An 18,937-nucleotide genomic window follows, 5' to 3' on the forward strand; every position below is an offset into this window, starting at 1 on the left:
TTTGACTTTAAATTACAGAGGGTGAGTGAAGTCATCTGCTATGTGAGAGTCTGTCCTCTTTAAAAATGCAATAACGTACATGGCGTTAACTATCACCTTCTAGGTTGATATTATAAAGGTGGAAATCATGAATATCTTTGCAGATTCAAATCACTTTGTTCCTTTAACTTCAAAGATTCACTGATTATGCAGTTCCCTCCCCTTTTTTCTCCCAAACTTTTTCTTCTTTTAGAGTTCAAAGGAACTTCAGTACACATAAGGAATCACTTCCCTTAAGCTGGAAGATGTAGCTCTTACTCCTATAACAAAAAACAGTCAAAGCACCCAAATAGTTTCTGTTTAACAGGAAATAATGTTCTCTGAAAACCTTCTGCCAAATTGGCTGTTCACTATTCTCATTCATTTGGATTTTGCCTGACAAATATAGGTCCGGTATTTACTTTCTTTCAGCTCCGCTTGAATACGTAAATGTCTTGCTCTTTTGATCTGACATTTGATTCTAAACAATTACAGTGGGAAGTTTACAACTTTTTCTTTTAACTCCCATTCTGTGGGAAAAGTTAGGTTGTACTGTATTGTGTAGACTCACAGCTTAGAGCATCCATTTTAGCTAGCAGCTGATCAGTTCTTAATACAACGCAAGTGTGCTAGAAACAAAGCTAGAAGAAAACAAAAAACACAGACAGACAGACAGATGGATGCTGCCATAATATCGCAATAGAATTTTTTTCATCCAAATGACTCATTTTGTCAGTTTTACTATTATACACCTTTCAGGTTTTCCAAATGGGCTTATTGTGTAAGAAGCTAATTAGTCCAAATTGTCTTCACCAATCAGGCAAAATGTTACAATCCCTGACAGGTGCTAATAATAACTCTGATTATCTCTCTGCAATGGCACCTGCCATGGAGAGGCATGTATTGAGTAGCAGGTGAACACTCAGTTCTTGAAGTTAATGCTCTACAAAAAGGTAAAATGAGCAAATGTAAGAATCTGTGAAGTGCTGACAAACAAGGGACAAACTGTGACTGCTGGATGACTCGGCCAGAGAGTTTCCAAAAAAGCATGTTTTGCGTGAATGGGTGGATGACTGGATATGTAAAGCGCTTTGGGGTCCTTAGGGACTAGTAAAGCGCTATATAAATACAGGCCATTTACCATGTTTTGGGGATTTTGAGTGTTCTCGCATGTATGCACCAGTTCGAACCAAAGTCCTTCAAAAAGGACTTTTAACAATGTGTCTGGTGGGAGGCATGCAAGTGGTCCAAGATGAGACAGTGATTGAACCAGTGGCATGGGAGTTTTAATCAGGAGTCATGTCACTCCTGAGTTAGCTTGTTCTAGAAAAAGTGAGAAAATAAGGATTTGTTTTGGTTCTTAGCAAAATAGTCATTCGGGTAATACTAGCAGTACAACATAATACTTTTGTGTTTCAAACACATTCATGGATGGAGCCTGATCAGCGCTCGGTGTATGGCTTATTTAGTGAGTCAAAAATATACAGTTGCAGTACACATTTAAAAGTTTACAGTTTTACAACTGTTTATTTCGGTCCTGCTATCTTGGATTGCTAACTTGGGGTACTTTGGTCTGCTGCAACTTTCTGATTTGCAAGTCCAAGTTGAGGGGGCGTTCTTCTTCTTCTTATTCCCTCATTTAAACAGGTAATCTTATGTGAACAAAAAAACATACAAAAATTGAGTCAGCCACATAAACCAACACATATTACAACGCACTTACTGCATCTCCCTTAGATAAAACAAAGGGGGTTGAAAAAAGTTGCTTTTTTCGGTTGCTCTAGCTGGTTAAGTATTTAGAAACGTGTTAGTTTAACTCAGCAACGTAAAGTAAAATAAAATAAAATTCCTAGACACAAAAACAAGTTTTGTCCGTTACTTTGTCTAAGAGCCAGGACAAAATAAAAATGAAAACGCACAGTTAAGTCAGTCACTGACTTAAATATATGCCAAGTAGCTGTTCTTATATGCCCAGTGAATCACCAAAGCCTCATTTAAGCCCCGAGGCAAGTTTGTATATTTTAAGGATGGTAATATGCTTTGATCATTTTAGACCAAAGTTAACAATCTGTATAAATGACTTGCTCAATATTCTATTGAATCCCTGAAATATCGATAGGGTGTAAATCACTGATTCAATTATATTTTTAAATAAATATATCCCAAGATAACAAATCCACTTTAATCTGCACAGTCTCTGAAATCCCACCTCTCGCTCTCTTTTTTTTTTTTCTTCCTCCCGGCTGCCAGCTTGTGTAGTGCTGACATATAAAAAACAACTGGAGTAACTAACTCGCAGGTGAACAGCAGAGCTTCAGTCCACTGCTGCTTGCAGATAGACATAAATGAGCGCGCGGGGGGAGGAAACCTCACGACTCACCACAACAACCAACCGTCTGACTCCTAAACAGGTTTTCAGATTCCTGAGTAGGGTATAAAAAAAAAATCTCCGGGTCTGACCTGAAAATCTGCGGACTGACTGTAAGGGGCATGCGTGCAGCGCAGCTACAGAGGAACTCTTTATGAACGGGCTGAAGTGCCAAGAAGGATTTCCATTTCTCCCACAGCTCCGGCTTTCTTCTCGCTGTCGCGCAGGAACGACGCGTGCTTCACTGGACTTATAATCGACCAGCGAATTTCCAGGCTGATGAAGCACTTTGTCAGCCCTTATATTGTTCTTTGCTTTTCTGCAGCCCAGCGAGAAACCTGCAAAACATCATTGTAGCGCAGCGGTGATGGACATTCGCTTTGGCGTCTCGGTTATGCACGCATTGGAGTCATTGTGCTTTTTTTCAAAGGCGCTACTTCTGCACACATCTCTCGCTCGCCTGACTTTCTTTAAAGCTTAAAATGTTTTGTCGGTGTGTATGAGCGATGGCGTCCGAACCGCACCAGGTGACGGAGAGGTTATCTGCACGTTTGGACCTGTTCGCGTGGATAATGAGAATTTATGCCACAGGTGAATGAATATTTTCTGTTTTGAAGCCGCTTTCTGACTCTGGCATACAACTCGAGAGGGCTGCACGGTGAACAATGGATCTCAAAGTGGAAACCGAAGAAATGGAGTCAAATCAACCTCCACCCATAGAAGTTTTTGCGCACAGCTCGACCCTGCACGGAATCTCTCACATCTTCACGTACGAGCGGTTCTGCGTCAAACGCTGCCTGTGGCTCGTGTTTTTCTTGGGCTCTCTGACCTTCTTGCTGTACGTGTGCGTGGACCGGATCCACTTCTACCTCGAGTACCCTCACGTCACCAAACTGGATGAGGTCACGACCCCGATCATGACGTTCCCCGCCGTCACTTTCTGCAACCTGAACGCTTTCCGCTTCAGCCGCGTGACGCGCAACGACCTGTACCACGCAGGGGAGCTGCTGGCCCTTCTCAACCAAAGGTAGCTGTTAAAGAAAAGTTAATAGAGAGCGCTCCGAATTTAATTTCCAACTCTGCCTCCGCTACAGGAGAATTACTGCATTTAATATTGCCCTTTTAGCTGGGCATTTAAAACGCCCCATATTTTACACCCCACTGCACCAGTGGTTAGCACCGATGCCTCATAAAAAGAAATTCCTGGGTTCGAACTCCGGAAGGGTGGAGTTTGGGTACTTTGACTTCCTCCCACACAAACGAGTACAAATGTGCAAAAACATGCACGCTAGGTTAATTGTGTGAATATGAGCTGTGCTGCCTAGTGACCTGTCCAGGGTGTAGCTCACTATGACACTATGTCCTATGACAGCTGGGATAGGCACCAACCACCCAACAGGCGTACCTGCTTTTCACCCTATGATAGTTAGTAAAGTAATTCACACTTTCAAAGTTTAGATAAAACATTTAATGTTTTTATCAAACGTTGTTCCAGATTAATTAGCAAATTGTCTTTTAATATTCTGTTTTTTGTCCATTTAGACATATTTTTAGAATAAATCATACATACTTCTAGGTGATATTTTCAATACAGGAATGTAACAGAGTGGTTGTATTTTGCAGCATTGTTACTGAAAACTGGCAGAAGTCTAAGAAAGACGGGCTTGAATTAACTAAGGCGTACTAATCAGAAAACTCCAGCCGCCTTGTTGGTGCAGCTGAAGGCTCTGGGTAATGGAGCTGGAAGCAGCGTCGTAATGTACAGCATGCACAGGAGGAAAAGATGTGGAAAGTCTGCTTCCTTTGATTGCAAGTGAAATGGCAGACGCTGTGGGTATTTTTTTTTTTTTTTTTTTTATTTTTTTGTCGTTCACATACTTACATCCTTCATGTCAGTGAAACCTCACCAAAAATTCTCCTCCTGCACATTAAATCTACTCAGTAGATTTTAAATGTTATATTACGTGGAGGTGTTCAGAATGAATGCTGATTATGATCACGCACAGGGCTGTTGAAGAGGCAGGCAAAAACAAGAGGCTGCGTTAATCCTTGCTTAAGACGCTGTTTGATTGCTTTCCCTGTGGTGTTGTAATATTTTTTTTTCTTCCAAATGTCAACAGAGGTAGCAATAATGCAACAATTAGCAAGATTTTGACATTCACTACAATCAGGGCTTGAGAGCATTTCAGGAGAGTTTGGACCGTTGTTTCACCCGAGTCATCAAAAACACGAAAGTGTCCTCAGATTATGCCAGGCTTGAACATGTTGTCTGTTAAAGAGATCAAGGAGAAGACTCAGCATCTGGTGGGTTTACTTTAACATGGAGATGGAGACAATTTCTATTCTAAATCTTTAACAGAAATTGAAGTTGAAGAGTAAAATTAGCTTTGTTTTCCTGTGAGGCTGGTGTGGCTGATGATCAACACTTGCCATCTGGATTTTTCTACATCAATTCATCTCCTAATCCCTTTGAATTTTTTGTCAAAGTTGGCCACCAAATCAGAAAGGGGTTGAATTTCCTTCTAAGTTTCTTTCCTTGTGTACTTATCTCAACTCTTACACTCTGAAGTAGGTTTAGTGCTCATTATCCTGCCTCCCTTGGCAAGGTAGAGAGGCGATGCAACAACACACTTAGCTGTTATACCCCAGCCAGAAATGAAAGTGCTCGTGGCATGAAATCCATTTAAGATCATTCTCCACCTACTTCCCATGTTTGGAGTCACTGGTCTGGGAAATGTCTTGTGGCATGATATTTAAGCTGTGCACATACTGAAGTGTCACTCTCTGCTGATCCTGTCGGCTTGTACTTCTGGGATTTTATCTCATAAGTGCCTTCTTGGCAGGTTTGTCCACAGTACAAACAGCAGGGAGTCAATGCCTCTCCTCAATTAAGTTCACTTTCAATCAAACAAAAGCGCTCCCTGCCCCATCCTAATAAGGTTAGGCTCTTCTTAATGTCTAAAATCTATGAACTTATTTTTAAACCAGAATGAAGCTAGTTGTTATTGATCTGTTGTTTTGATGATTTCACTTAGTTGGATGCCCTTTTGCCTTCTGCAAAATGAAAAGAAAAGCATTTACTGCACCCTGTTTTTATAAGAAATTTTAATAGCTTGGCATAATTGCACATTACCGACTCCATTCTTAAAGTAAGCAGCCACTGGATCTCATTCTTATTCATGTTGCACATAAAACACATGGTGTGTATTAATTGTATTTGCCACAATAAAAGACCATATTCACAGTACATTCATATGAGAAATTTCTAAAAAATCCTTTCATTTGAAGCAGCGTTTGAGGTGGGGTGAGATGGGGGGCTGGAGTAGTCTGCTCTTTGGTGAGTCCATTAAAATGGTGACATTTTTAATAATAGCTCAGTGGGAGATCACAGCAAGGCTGGAGAGCGGCTGCATTTACAGCTATTCTGCTCACTTTTAATACAAGGCAGCGTGGTCAGATTTTTGTGAGCTCCATTAAATGAAAGTAAATTTCCCAGTGCTACCAATAATGCTGCGTATGATGTGGGTTGTCTGGCTCCCCACTACGTTACACATAGGCCTTTATAGTTAAGAGTCTGTCAGGAGAAACAGACGAAACCAACAGAAATGTAACTGAATGCCAAGCTATCAGTGAGGCAGAGCTATGTTAAACATCATACATGATATTACAGATGAGAAACTCATTAATATGGGTATTAAATGCTAAAACACAGACCTAATTAGGCTTTTTGATTTTTTTTTCTGTTTAATATACTATCTTCTGCTTTTAATGTTCCCAGTGTCTCCTGTTTCCCTGTCTTTGCCTCTCTCTTTCTTGTTTCTATGCTCGTACCTTAGTTTAACATTTATCATTTATTTATTTATCACTTCCTTGCCTGCATCTTCGCTTTCTGCCTGATTGTTTCAGCCTGTGTCTTGCCTTCTGCTGTCTGATTTCCTTCCCCTGTGACTGTCTGTCCTGGTTTGATTTTTTCCTCATGTGCGTACTTGGTTAAGCAGCTTTTTGTGCATATGTAGTCTTATTTTTACCTTTGTTCATTGTCAGATTGTTTGCTACCTGAACCTGTTTTTATGGGGAAAGAGTTAGCTTTTTATTATTTACTGTACTTTTCCTTGGCATCCTGTGAAGGTCCCCACCATTAGCAACTATACAGATATCAATTGTGGCCACTCTAGGGTTGGTTAGTGGATGCTACTTTATTAATATTCCAAGATGGCTACAATAACTATGCAAACTTTTTGATGTTAAGCTTGTTAGCTAGCTGACATTTGCTAACTTAACTAAAATGTGTATTTGATATAATTGAACGAAGTACACAGACAAAGATTCAGAAGGTAAACGGACAATCTGATAAAAGGACAAAACTATGCACTCACTGGCCACTTCATTAGATACACCCGTTCATTGTTAATCAGCAGATTACATGGCGTCAACTCGTTGCATTTAGGCATGTAGACATAGTCAAAATGACTTGCTAAAGCGGGCAAGAAACGTGAGTTAAAAGTTCAAAAGTGGCGTTGTTGGTGGTGCCACACAAGCTAGCCTGGGTTTTTGAGAAGCTGTGGGGGGGGTTCCAACAGAAGCATCTTCAGGTTTTACAGAGAATGGTCCCCTCCCAAAAAAGTATAAAATATCCATTGAATGGGAATGCTTTGGGAGAAAATGAATTCCTAATGCCAGAGATTAGTGGAGACTAGTCAAAATGTTTCCAGCTGTTAGGAAGGCAACAGTAACTCAAATAACCACTATTCAGAAGAGTATCTCTGCGAGTACATTAAGTCAAACCTTGAAAGATATGGGCTACAGTAGCAGCAGATTACACTGGGTGTTACTAATGTCAAACAGAAACGGGAAATGGAGGCGACAGTTCACCTGTGCTCTGTTGTGGTCTGATGAGTCTCGAGTTCTGCTGGAACATTCAGATGGTAGAGTCAGCATGAAAGCATGGCTCCATCCTGCCTTGTACCAGTGGTTCTTGGTGGTGTGCCCCTTAGTGGCAGTTGATCATTGTTCAAATGCTTCAGCCTACAGTGACTGTGTGATTCCATCTTGTCAACATGGATCAAAATTTCAGAATTTTTCCTGCACCTTGCTGAATCTGTGCCATAATAATTTAAGGCACTTTTTAAGACAAAAAAAGAGTGCACCCTGGTACCAGCAAGGTGTAGCTAATGAATTGGCTGGTGTGTATGTGTGTATGCACACTTAGAGGGCTGATTTCAGAAAGAGACACAATTAAGGTGAGCCAGAGGGCTCAGGAGCAAAAGCATGGAGATACACAGAACGAGACTTCAAAGTAAAACCGGAAATAACAAATAGCTTACACTGATGGGGAAGCACAGAAGGAAGGAGAAAATTCAGCAAAAGGACAGCAAACCAGCACATATAACAGGGACCATGACTGTATTTGAGTATGTTCATGAACTGCTAGCTGGAGAATGCTCTCTGGGATGTGGGTGCACATGTTTCTTTGCTAATGTCCATAATCTAAGTAACAAAACTAAGTTTTGTTGATTGATGAAACAAAAATGAGCTTCTGTCAAAATGATAGAAAGAGCACCATGTGAAGCAAAAAGCCATCACGTTTCCCACCATAATGTCTCATCTTTCAAACATGGTGGTAATTCTGTTATGGCTTCCTCTACCAGCTGAACTGTGACCCAGAAATATATTAATGATTCCATTGTTCTGAAAAATTCCCTTTTTTTTTCACCATACCTCTGCCATGGATTTAAAAGATTTAGTTACTTTTACTTCTGAAGGAGACAGTCAGCTTAAAAATTCACATGAAAGTTTAACCAAATGTTCTGACAGGCAACATAATCCAGTCAACATAAGGTTGGTTCAAATTGAAATACCATGCAGCCTGGAACTGTTGCAGTGAAGGGACTACTGGGTTAATGGCCTTGTACAGCTCCTGTCTCAACCTTATAATGCACTGTAATATAAAATAAAGCTTTACACTTTGGTAGTCCTTGTCATCTGAGAGGTGGAAAATGCCACAGAAAAACCATCTTGTACATTTTTATCGTCTGGTTTCTGCACCTTATGATTCATTGTGCAGTATTATTTTTAGGTTGAGGAGAGTAAAGGTTCACTGGTGTAGACGCTCATAAATTTTCTTGGAAGTGTACAAAAGCACCTTTACAAAGTCTATGATAAGGGAGTGATTGTTAACTGCTGGGATGTGCTGCTCAAGCAAGCGGCTGAGTCCATACCAAACTACGAGACATGAAATTTGCAATTGCTGAAACATTTCTATGAACTCTCCTTCTCTATCTGATTTCAAAGGTATGAGATCAGAGACATGCACCTGGTGGAGGAGAGCGTTCTGGAGAGTCTCAAGGTCAAAGCAGACTTCCACAACTTTAAACCGCGACCCTTCAACATGCGGGAATTCTACGACCGTACCGGCCACGATATCAGTGACATGCTGCTCTCCTGCCACTTCCACGGCACCGAGTGCAGAGCAGAGGACTTCAAAGTGGTAAGTCATTGCTCCAGAAGATTTGATCAGAAGATTATTAAAGGATTACGCTCTAGTCACATTGTTTCTATAATTGCTAGTTTGCAACAACCGAGCTGTAATTATAGCTGGGAATTTTTCTGAAACCTCTCATATATCTGACAGAATAACTGTCTGCAGAGCCGTGAACAAACATTGATGTTTTATGTCAGTCCAGGCTTTTTTGAAGCTGAAATTTAATTGATAGAGTGCTTTATTAAACAGGCTGTGACAAAACAGAGATAAAAATTACTGTGTTAAACTTTAAAAAAAACAATTTCCTCAGTGCATTTTGATGGGCATGCCTGCTGACCCAAGTGGTTCCCATACTGAGTCATCAGCAGTTCTGCACACTCATCCATACATGCATATTACAGTATGCAGTGCACTACACTCAGTGTCAACAAATTTCACAACTTTTAATGGTAACTGTGCATGGGATGATCACTCACTTTTGCACTTCTTTATATTTTGTCAGGAAAATGTGAAATGAAACATGTGCAAGCAATTCTAACAAGCTTAGAAGGCTTTCGTTGGTATGAACACCTTTACTTTTCAACACAGCCTGAAGTCTCTTAGGCAAGCTTTCATGTAATTTCTTTAAGTAGTCTTCAGGAATATTCTCTAGGCTTCTTGAAGGACATTTAAAGCCTTTCTTTGGATGTTGGCTGCCTTTTGTTTTGTTTTCTGTCAAGATGATAATGCTGAGGTCTGAGCTCTGAAGAGGCCAGTCCATCACTGATGGTGTGTGTGTTTGTGCTTTATTTCTATCCAGGTATGCCTTTACTGCATTGGTAGTGTGTTTGGTATTAAAGCTGTAAGTGTTACCTGAAGTGCTGGTATAGCTCAGCAGGGGTCCAGATGTGATTTCAACCTGGGCTGTTTCCTCTCTGTTGTTTCCCACACTCTCTTCCTCCTTTCCTGTCTACTCTAATCTGCTACTGAAAAATAATAAAGGGGGGAAAAAAAACACTTAAAATTGGTCGATACATTAAAAAAGAAGAAGAAGGAGAAGCTGTTGCCAATCAGATGTTTTCCAGATTGTATTGCATGGTGGATCAAAATTGGCTGGTACTTTCTTCTGTTCCCAATTCCATCAATTTTGAAAAAAATCCCCAACACTCCTTGCTGAAATGCAACGGCAAACCATAACAGAGCCTCCACCGTGTTTTACAGATAGCTGAAGACACCCACTGTTGTACCTCCCTCCTGAACAACTCCTCCTCCTCTTTGCTATCTTTGGCTTTTTTTTTTCTTTTTGGACAGTCAACTAAACAAATGGGAACAAATTGTGTTTTCTGCAACAGGCTGCAACACTGGCTCATCCCTTGAGTTATGTGCTTTTTTGGGATTTAATGTTTTATACTGTTTTGACAGAGCCCCTATTTTGTTTCTCCTATATTAAAGTACAGAGGATGCGGTGTCAAGCATTAGCTGTCTTTCTTTTATGGCTCCAGTTGTTATGTTGGCAAATGACCAGACTGATAAAAGTCGCCAACCAGGGACTGAGATCATGACGCGGAGTTGTGTTGGCTGCGCTCGAATCCCAGATGGGAATGAGCAACAGCTGAAGTCAGCACCTCGGATAGTTAATTGCTATGTAGCCAATGAAACTAAATTGAAATTGCAAACCATTAATCATATCTGCACACACAGATACTGAACCAATCAAATGCAACATTGACAGTCAGAACAAACACCTTGTGGCAAATCCAGTGTAAAGCCATCGTTACAGAGATCAACATGAAAATAAAGCTTTTGATAAAATAACCAGCTTTATACTGTAAGATTTAGATCAATTCTAAAATATATATATTTTAAAGCATATATGTGGCAAAATTTGCCACAGTACGTGTTGTTGTATGGGCATGTACGCCATTTCTTTTAATCCCAAGTGCACGCAGATGTTTAAAACCCCCATTTTCACTTCTGTGAGTCTTCCGTGTCTTCTAACAAGTTCTTGTTAAAGTAAATGATCAAGCATTGTTTTGAGCTTTTTAGTTATTTCGCTTGAATCCCTTCAGCTTTTAAAAAAAAAAATGTTCGCGTCTACCTTTTTAAAATAAAAATGGTTTTTAGTGTTTTTAATTTTATCCTTTAAACAATGAAAGGGAGGCATTGTTTGAAAATGTGTTGTATATTTTTACCCCAGGAAGACTAGATGTGCTTTGTGTTTATAGCTAAAGGGGATCCTAATAAATAAAACAAACCAGTAAACAATGTGCACAGATGTCCTTGTGGAGAATGGATGTGAAATAATGCACTGGAGCTGGCAAAATTTGTTTAAGCAGTCCACTGACATTATATATATCTGCCTGACTGACTGGAAAAGTACGTTTCCCCTGCAGCACAGGAGCAGAGCTGCCCGACTGTAATGTCTCTGCTATAAAACCTTCTGCTGACGCCGGCCCACCCAAACGCTGTAGCCAGAAGTCACTGGCAGCAGACATGGTTTTTAATTTGGAGCTGAACATTGATCATTCGAAACGGCGAGCTCGCTGAGTAGATTGGATTAAGTTCAGTTGTAGTTGTTTTCCTAACAAGATTTCCGTTTACTTTCTGTGAGCATCTCTGTTACTATCTGGCAGATATTATTCACGGGAGCACGAGTCGTCAAAGAGTTTTTACCTCGATCTAACCAGCAGATTTGAGGAAGAACAAGCGTGCATGTGCAGTCCGAAGAGATTAAAGGAGGAATATAATGACATGCATTCATCCACAATGACACCAGAGAGGAGCTCTTAATGCTGCCGCTTAGTGTAGCAGCTGCACTGGAGTAGCTTTGAAGTGATATTTCTGCTTATGGGCAATTTTGCCATTTTTCCTGCTAAACCAATAAAAGCAAAGCAACTGGGTGCCTTTTTTTGAGTCTCCACATGTAGTTGGAAGCAGCACTACTAGAGTGTCTTTTTTTTAAAAACAGACATGCCTGGTAGCAAGTCGCAGCAGCTCTGATCTATTTTCATCTCCCCTCTTTTCTTTCAACAATCTTCAAATTTAAAAAAACAAAACCTCTTAGATCTCTGCATGGTCAGAGCAGTCACAGCTCTCCTTGCTTGCATTAGAGTAGTTAGTAGATCTTCTAAAGCAAGCTTCTGGGTTGTTTCTCACTCCAGACTTAAAACAAAAAGAGCTTGTACCTTTAAGATTGTGGCTGCTAAACCTCTGATTTCATATTTCATTTTCCACACCCACACTATTTGTATTGTGCATCAAGTCTAGTTTATTGATATAGCCCAAATGACAAATTGCCTTAATTAAAGGACTTTACATGCAGCATATGACAACCGATATTTTAGCTCCTCACTTTGGTGTCTGTTTCTTTTTTTATTGAGACACTTTGAGTAGTGTCCTTCCTATTTCAATAAATTTTATTGCTTTGGGGGTTTTTTTTGGTTTGGTTGTTGTTGTTTTTTTTTTTTACCTTTTTATAGTGGTGAGATTTAAAGGGACAGGTGTGTTAAGGAAATAAGAAGTCTCTTTGTCATGCTGTGCAATCAAGCTTGGAATTAAATGTGGCTTAATTATACTGGTATTATAAATAGTTGTTCAAAGAGGTCACACTTAAAGGCACACTCACAATAGTCCTTTCACACTTTTCTACAGTAGGGGTCAAATAAATGATTTTATGAATATGTATTGGTTTGTGGTGCAGTGGTGAGTGCTCCCCACTCATAGGTGAGAGGTTCTGGATTTAGATCTGAGGTGTGTGTAGTGTGTGTTATTCTCCCTACACATGTGTGGGTTTGCTCCAGTTTACAGTCCAAAGACCTGTCTGTTAGGTCAACTAGTGACTGTCAATGGGCCGTGGGCGTGCATGATTGTCTCTCTGCGTTAGCTTGCTGATGGTCTGGTGACCTGACCAGTGTGTAGACCAACTCTTGCTCAAAACAGCCTTTTGCAGCCCTTTGCAAGCCTAGCTTGATAAGCAACAAATGGAAAATGGATGTTTAATACTGTCAAAGGAGCTTGCAAAGAAAAGCGTCTGGACTTCTTTAAGTTGCTTGATGACGTTTCACCTCTCATCCGAGAAGCTTCTTCAGTTCTAGGGTCAAATGGTGGGGAGTCCCAGATTTAAACCTAGTGGGAGTAACCCCCCCAAAGAGGGACAAAGGGACCCCCTGATGATCCTCTAATCGCCTGAGCCAAGGTGTGAAAATGGGTGTGGGTCCCAATCAGCCAGAGTTTCGGGTGAGCTCATTGTGAAACCTGGCCCCACCAGGTGGGGACTCCCCACCACTTGACCTTAGAACTGAAGACGCTTCTTGGATGAGAGGTGAAACGTCTTCAAGCAACTTAAAGAAGTCCAGACGCTTTTCTTTGCAAGCTCCTTTGACTACGATGACCTGGATGACTGAGAACCTTCACAGACGATGTTTAATACTCTTGTAATGAGGAGTCGCATATTTGTAGCTTAATCGCTGCTACTTATGCTAAGACACACAGTTGTATGCTAGATGACGAAAATGTGATTAATGAGGAACTTCAGTGAACATCATTCAATTCATTAAATTGTAGGGCTGAGTTGTTAGTGGGAAACGTTTCTCCTCAATCCAACACAGTAAATTGTGTGAAGAGAGAGAAATTCTCTTTGAATACCTAAAGAGATGAGCTATTTGAGCTTACAGGTGCAGCCTTAAGTTAACTTGCATGAAAAAATCTAAACTATAATATATATATGTGTTCCTAGGGCATTCAAATCAGGACTATGAAATAACAGCTGAGGGGCAGCGCACTAATGCAGACAGAGTTTAAAAAAAAAACATTAAGAGGGTGAAATTACTTAGTTTATTATTTTATTATAATGCCCATTTCCTCTGTATTAGGTCCATCAGTTCAACAACAGTTACATTCTCCACACTGCTGCTGTTCTCCATTTAACATAAATTATATTTTCATATTCTTAGTCCCCTGATTTAAAGCTTCTATTGTTTTTTCACATTAAAAGGAAGCCTGCAAGACTGTTAATATGAAACTTTCCTTGATGGAAACTGGCATTATACCGAATTTAATGAGACAACAATGACTTTATATTAACTGGAGAACTGGAAAAAAATGAAGACTTAAGGTCTTTTTCTCTTTCAAATGAAAACCTGACTTCTACCTCATTATTACTGCAGAGCGCTAATTATTTCTGCACATATACAGAATATTTAAATAGCAATTTACATGCTACACAAATTGTATTAGTATTTTGATGTGCTATATCCTTTCTAAAGCCAGTGCTTCATTTCCTTAATCTTTTATCTCTGTTGTATTCTGTTGTTTTAATTAATTCTTTATCTGTTTCCTGGACTCTTTAGACTGTTTCTTTTGCTCTGCATGACAGTAATTTCCTCTCTAAACAGTGATTTCTCCCTCCTTTAAAAATGCTTTGAGGGGGATGTCATTTTGGGCTCTGTATTTTTATTCTTAAGCCCTGACAGAGAAGCTTTGCATGGTTCTCAGTTCAAAATGATCTTTAATGTCAGATCTTGTTCATGGGCATAAGTTTGTGCTGAACATTGGTGTTGTCAAGATCTCTGTCTAAATAAATAAATGAATAAATCTGAGTAAATTCCCAGATGATTAAACATGCAACTATTTTGCTGGTGATGAGTAAAGAAAATCAACAGCCTGTTTATGCAAGATAATTCATAATTTTATTGGCGGGTTATATTGGCTAGGTCTGATTATCGGGGGGGCATAACCTCCCTAACCCCCCTGTAAATTACGCCCCTGATCTTTCTACATACCCTCAGTTTATACTCTTTTCTGGCTCCCTTTCCCCTTTTTAAGCAGATGACTGTAACTTTCGTCGTACATGATGATTTTATTGGCTATATTCCCTCCATATGACATTATACAGAGTGACCAGAAAGGGGGGGGGGGGACATTTCATACAGTTGTCTGTAACCTGACGTCATTGATGATAAGGTTTATTTGCTTGCATTATTATGTCAGACTTTGGCAGTATTTAATCTGAACATCTACTGTTGTAATATTGTGTGCAAAGTGCTTATATTAACGATCTAAAATATTTGCTGTCTTGTTTTTATGGCATCTGTCAAAAACTTGTTTCTGTATGCACATTTTTATACTTCTACTATATTTTTATAATTTGAGCCGGCACACAGGACTTCACTGAGAAATCAAAAGTTAATCAAGCACAACATTCAACCACTAAAACATTTTTTTTTTTTTGCTTTTCAATAATGCAAGTAAATAACTAATTTGGCATTTTAATTAAAAATACTAATGTTACTAATGTGCTGAATTATGAATGATTTTGGTAATTACCAGTACTGTTAGGGCATCTATGGCATAAACATTACATTGGGTGCTGGTCTAATAATGTATGAATGGCAAAAAAACAAACAAAAACAAGACAAGAATAAGAAGTTCCCTTTGGCATTAATGTACGTATGCGTGTGAAACCTGTTGACTTTTTATAGGTTTAGGTTGAGGCCACCTGGAAACAAATCTTCATATATAGTTATATATAGTCAATATAAATTATTGAAAAAATAAACTTATTTGAATTCTGAGGGTTTTTTTTTATTTTTTATTTTTTATTATTTTCAGTTCATTATTAAAAAGTCATTTGATCCTTGCCATGTCTTTAACTTAGGTAAATACAATCTTAAATGTCATATGTCATATCATTAATTGTTTAAGAAAAACATAATGCAAAATCCTGTGAAAAACTTAAGAATAACCTCACTGCTTCCATAGGAATTAAGGGGATAAGTAACGCCTAAGTGCTGCTAATCAAATGCATTGGATTAATCGATCACCTCTATAAAAGAAGACGTTTTGATGGTCTGGTTCATTCAGCTGTATGTTAACATGATGCCAAGGTGGAAGGACATCAGCAGCGCAATTCTGGCTGCCCACTGATCTGGGAGGTCATTTCCAAACAATTTGAAGTCCATCACTCTTGGGTGATTTTTTTTTTTTCCCAACAAATGGAAAACATTCAGTCTTCCTGGGAGTGGCTGTCCCAGCAAATTCAACTCAAGGTCAGATCAGGTAATGCTTAGGAAAACTGCAAAACAAAACAAAAATAAACAGCTACTTCTCAGACATTACAGGGCTCAGTTAGCATTTAAAATTTTAAAGTTCATGTCATTATAATTAGAACAATTTTGGTTTGTTTGGAGGGTTTGCCAAGTAAAAGCTTTTTCTTGGATGGCCACAAAGGACATTCTTTACAAAAAAATCAGTAATTAACTTCAGAACAAGGGTTAAACCTCCTAAAGAGAAAAATGAGCAGATTTCTTTTTTAATTTAAATATTCTGCTGTAAGACAAGTTTCCCCACTTTTTCCCCCATTTGGTCAAAAAGCAAACAAAGCATATCAGCACATAACATCTGTTCATATAACTGCTGAGCACGATGAGCACGAGGGGTGATGATTTACCTGAACACACTGCAGTCACTGCGTCAATCCAGAGTTAAAAGTGGGGCCATCTGACCAACAAGTAAAGTTTGGTTAAAATTAGGTCATGCGGCAGGATAACGATCCAAAGCACAGCAGCAAATCTACAAAAGAATGGCTGAAAAAGAAAAGAATCAAGGTGCTACAATGACCCAGTCAAAGTCCAGACTTCAACCTGACTGAGCTGCTGTGGCAGGACATTAACAGAGCTGTGTATAGATGAAAGCTTGCAAACTTCAATGAACTAAAGCAACATTGTAAAGAGTGGGCCAAACCTCCACAACAGTGATGTGCAAGAGTGATAACGTCATACAAAAAACAATTATTGCAAGTTATTGCTGCTAAAGGTCCTGAATCATGACATTTACTTCTGTATTTTGGCAGCATTTATCTACAGTAGTCTTCAAAAGTCTTGAACTTCCCCTCATTTCTTTATCTTTTGCAAGAAAAATGGCAAATGGTTTGAACACTCTTAAATTATGTAACCATACCAGGAAATGCTGCATAAAAGGCCACAACATAAACACAGCACAGTATATGTCATGTGTTGTTGTTGTTGTTCTTAGGTCGAATTTAAATAATTTTAGACTCTGCTAAGGACCAGATGGTTTTTTTTTAGTTTTTTTTTTATATGATGTCCTGTTAAGTAATAATCTTTACCCCTTGAAAGCCTGCTAGGAGTAACCCTAGAAGCTCTTTTCTGAACTGAGTGATTTCTGTCATATTTCAGACCTGCTTATAGAGCAAAATGACTGGGTGTGCATCAGGAGTTTGTGAGGGTGGTCTCTTGGAAAAACTCTGAAACTATTCTGATGGTCATCAAACTACATCTTCGTTGATATTTACCGAGGTGTCAAAACTCGCCGTTAAAGATACACGGGAGGTTGTCAAACATTGACTTTATGGGGGAAAGAGTGTGTGCTTCCTGAACTTTTTCTACCTAGCCACTATATAATCTATATATGGTGGCTAAAGAAGTTTCTTCACACTGTAATTTCAAAGTGTATTCTGGCTGTTTCAAGGTAGTAATTGTCACACATTACAGGAGGAAAGAAAGAGCTGTAAATAATCATTTTTATGGCTCAGTTCTATCTAGGTGTGTCATTTTCAGGGTCTAGCTGATTTACTGGACGCTTGAAAAGAAACGAGTCACACTTCTTGTTAGTAGAACCTACGCTTGATTTTTTTTTTTTTTTGCAAGTAGAAATACTCATTAAAGATGACATTCTGTTAAGATTACATGGTCTGAGATCACCTTTCAACCTACCTTCAAGTTGCACACAGAAACATAACAAGGTTGGTAATGAGTTTTTTCTCTCCACAATAGGACATATTTATTCCACCCAACCAAACAGCCCCTTGAACTGAAAGGTGAAGATTGCAGTTGTGTTGTGGTGCTTTAATGACACAGCCGATGTTGGCCGAGCTGCTTGCCCTTCTCTTTAACCCAAACATTGAATTGAATCATGATTTTCTTTTTCTTTTTTTTTCCTTCGTAGAATTCAAAACTGCTTTCTGGTTGCGAGCACATGCTCCCAAACATTTGATTAGTTCTGCCTCAACAATTCATTTCAGCACTGGAATATGAAATGTGTGCACATGAATCATGTAAATAGTTGTTTCGTGTCACCCCGTTCCTGGCTCTGTAGTTCTGAGTCTAATACACGTTCAGACATCTTATTGACCTTTATGTGTTTTTCTTCTAATTTGTGGGGGATGGATAATTTATGTAGTAGTTAATATCTGCTGCACATGTGCCTAAGACTGTTACTCAGACAGCCCCCACATCCTCTCTACTGTGTCTACTGTGATAGGGCAATTTCTCCACTCTTTGAAGAGCAGAACGCTGCTCAGGAAATTACATCTGGCCAGAACATAGTGGCAGCAGAGAGGTGTTTCCCCTGGAGAGGTTTAAGGCCTTTATTTCTCTCCTCTCCACTTCCTTTTGTTATCTACATCACCGCGTAGCTCCAGAAAACTGGAAAATACACTTCCTTTGAAGACTGTCTTTGATGCATTGCGTTGTTAATCTTTTCATTGTTTCATTGCAACATACTTGATGAATAAGGAAAGAGATATATCCCAACAGACTGTTCTTTGTAAAAAGATCAAACACAGAAAAGAGGCTGATAAACTATTCCAAGCTGTTTGTGACACGAATACAGACTGAAAACTCGACTGAACTGACAGGATCACTTCTCTCTCTTTTTTTCTTTTTTTTTTAAAGAAATATTTTTATTCCATATAATGTGGAAAACGAAAGAACTATTCTGCACTTGTAAGATACCTCAAGGGTAGATTTTTCCAAATGATGGTGCATGCGGAGAGCTGACAATACGTTATCGTTTTCTGTTGAGTCGTGCCAGCTTATTTCTCCATATTTTTGCAGAAGATATTTCCTCAGCTGTTGAGTTTCAGTGTATTAAAGAGAAGCTCCCAAAAGAGAATTATATGTTTGAAATGTTCTCATAAAAAAATCTTAAACGTGTTTGTATTGGCTTGAAAATAAGACTCAGTTTGACAGAAGACTTTTGAGTTTAATTAAAAGTTGATGTCCGAGTCTTTATTCTACCTATCGAAGTGTCAAAGAAAAAGCAAATGCACTTATTTGTTGTTTTGTAAACAT

At 39.1% G+C, this 18,937-nt stretch overlaps 1 protein-coding gene across 2 annotated transcripts in view; it reads left to right on the forward strand.

Moving 5' to 3' along the window:
• Window positions 1-860: 860 nt before the first annotated feature.
• Window positions 861-18,937, forward strand: part of LOC145423292 (acid-sensing ion channel 1-like) — a 66,732-nt gene continuing 48,655 nt past the window's right edge. Inside the window, exons 1-2 of one of the 2 annotated variants that reach the window (XM_080295579.1) lie at window positions 861-932; window positions 8,678-8,873. In XM_080295579.1, the coding sequence (XP_080151705.1) occupies window positions 895-932; window positions 8,678-8,873 (234 nt within the window). In that variant the 5' untranslated portion in view covers window positions 861-894. Of the gene's footprint in view, window positions 933-1,983; window positions 3,414-8,677; window positions 8,874-18,937 lie in introns of those variants that run through there. The other variant, XM_080295578.1, reaches the window with a different exon arrangement.

The sequence above is a fragment of the Astatotilapia calliptera genome, chromosome 20 (genome assembly GCF_964374335.1).
Source record: "Astatotilapia calliptera chromosome 20, fAstCal68.1, whole genome shotgun sequence".
NCBI classification, from domain to species: Eukaryota; Metazoa; Chordata; class Actinopteri; order Cichliformes; family Cichlidae; genus Astatotilapia; species Astatotilapia calliptera.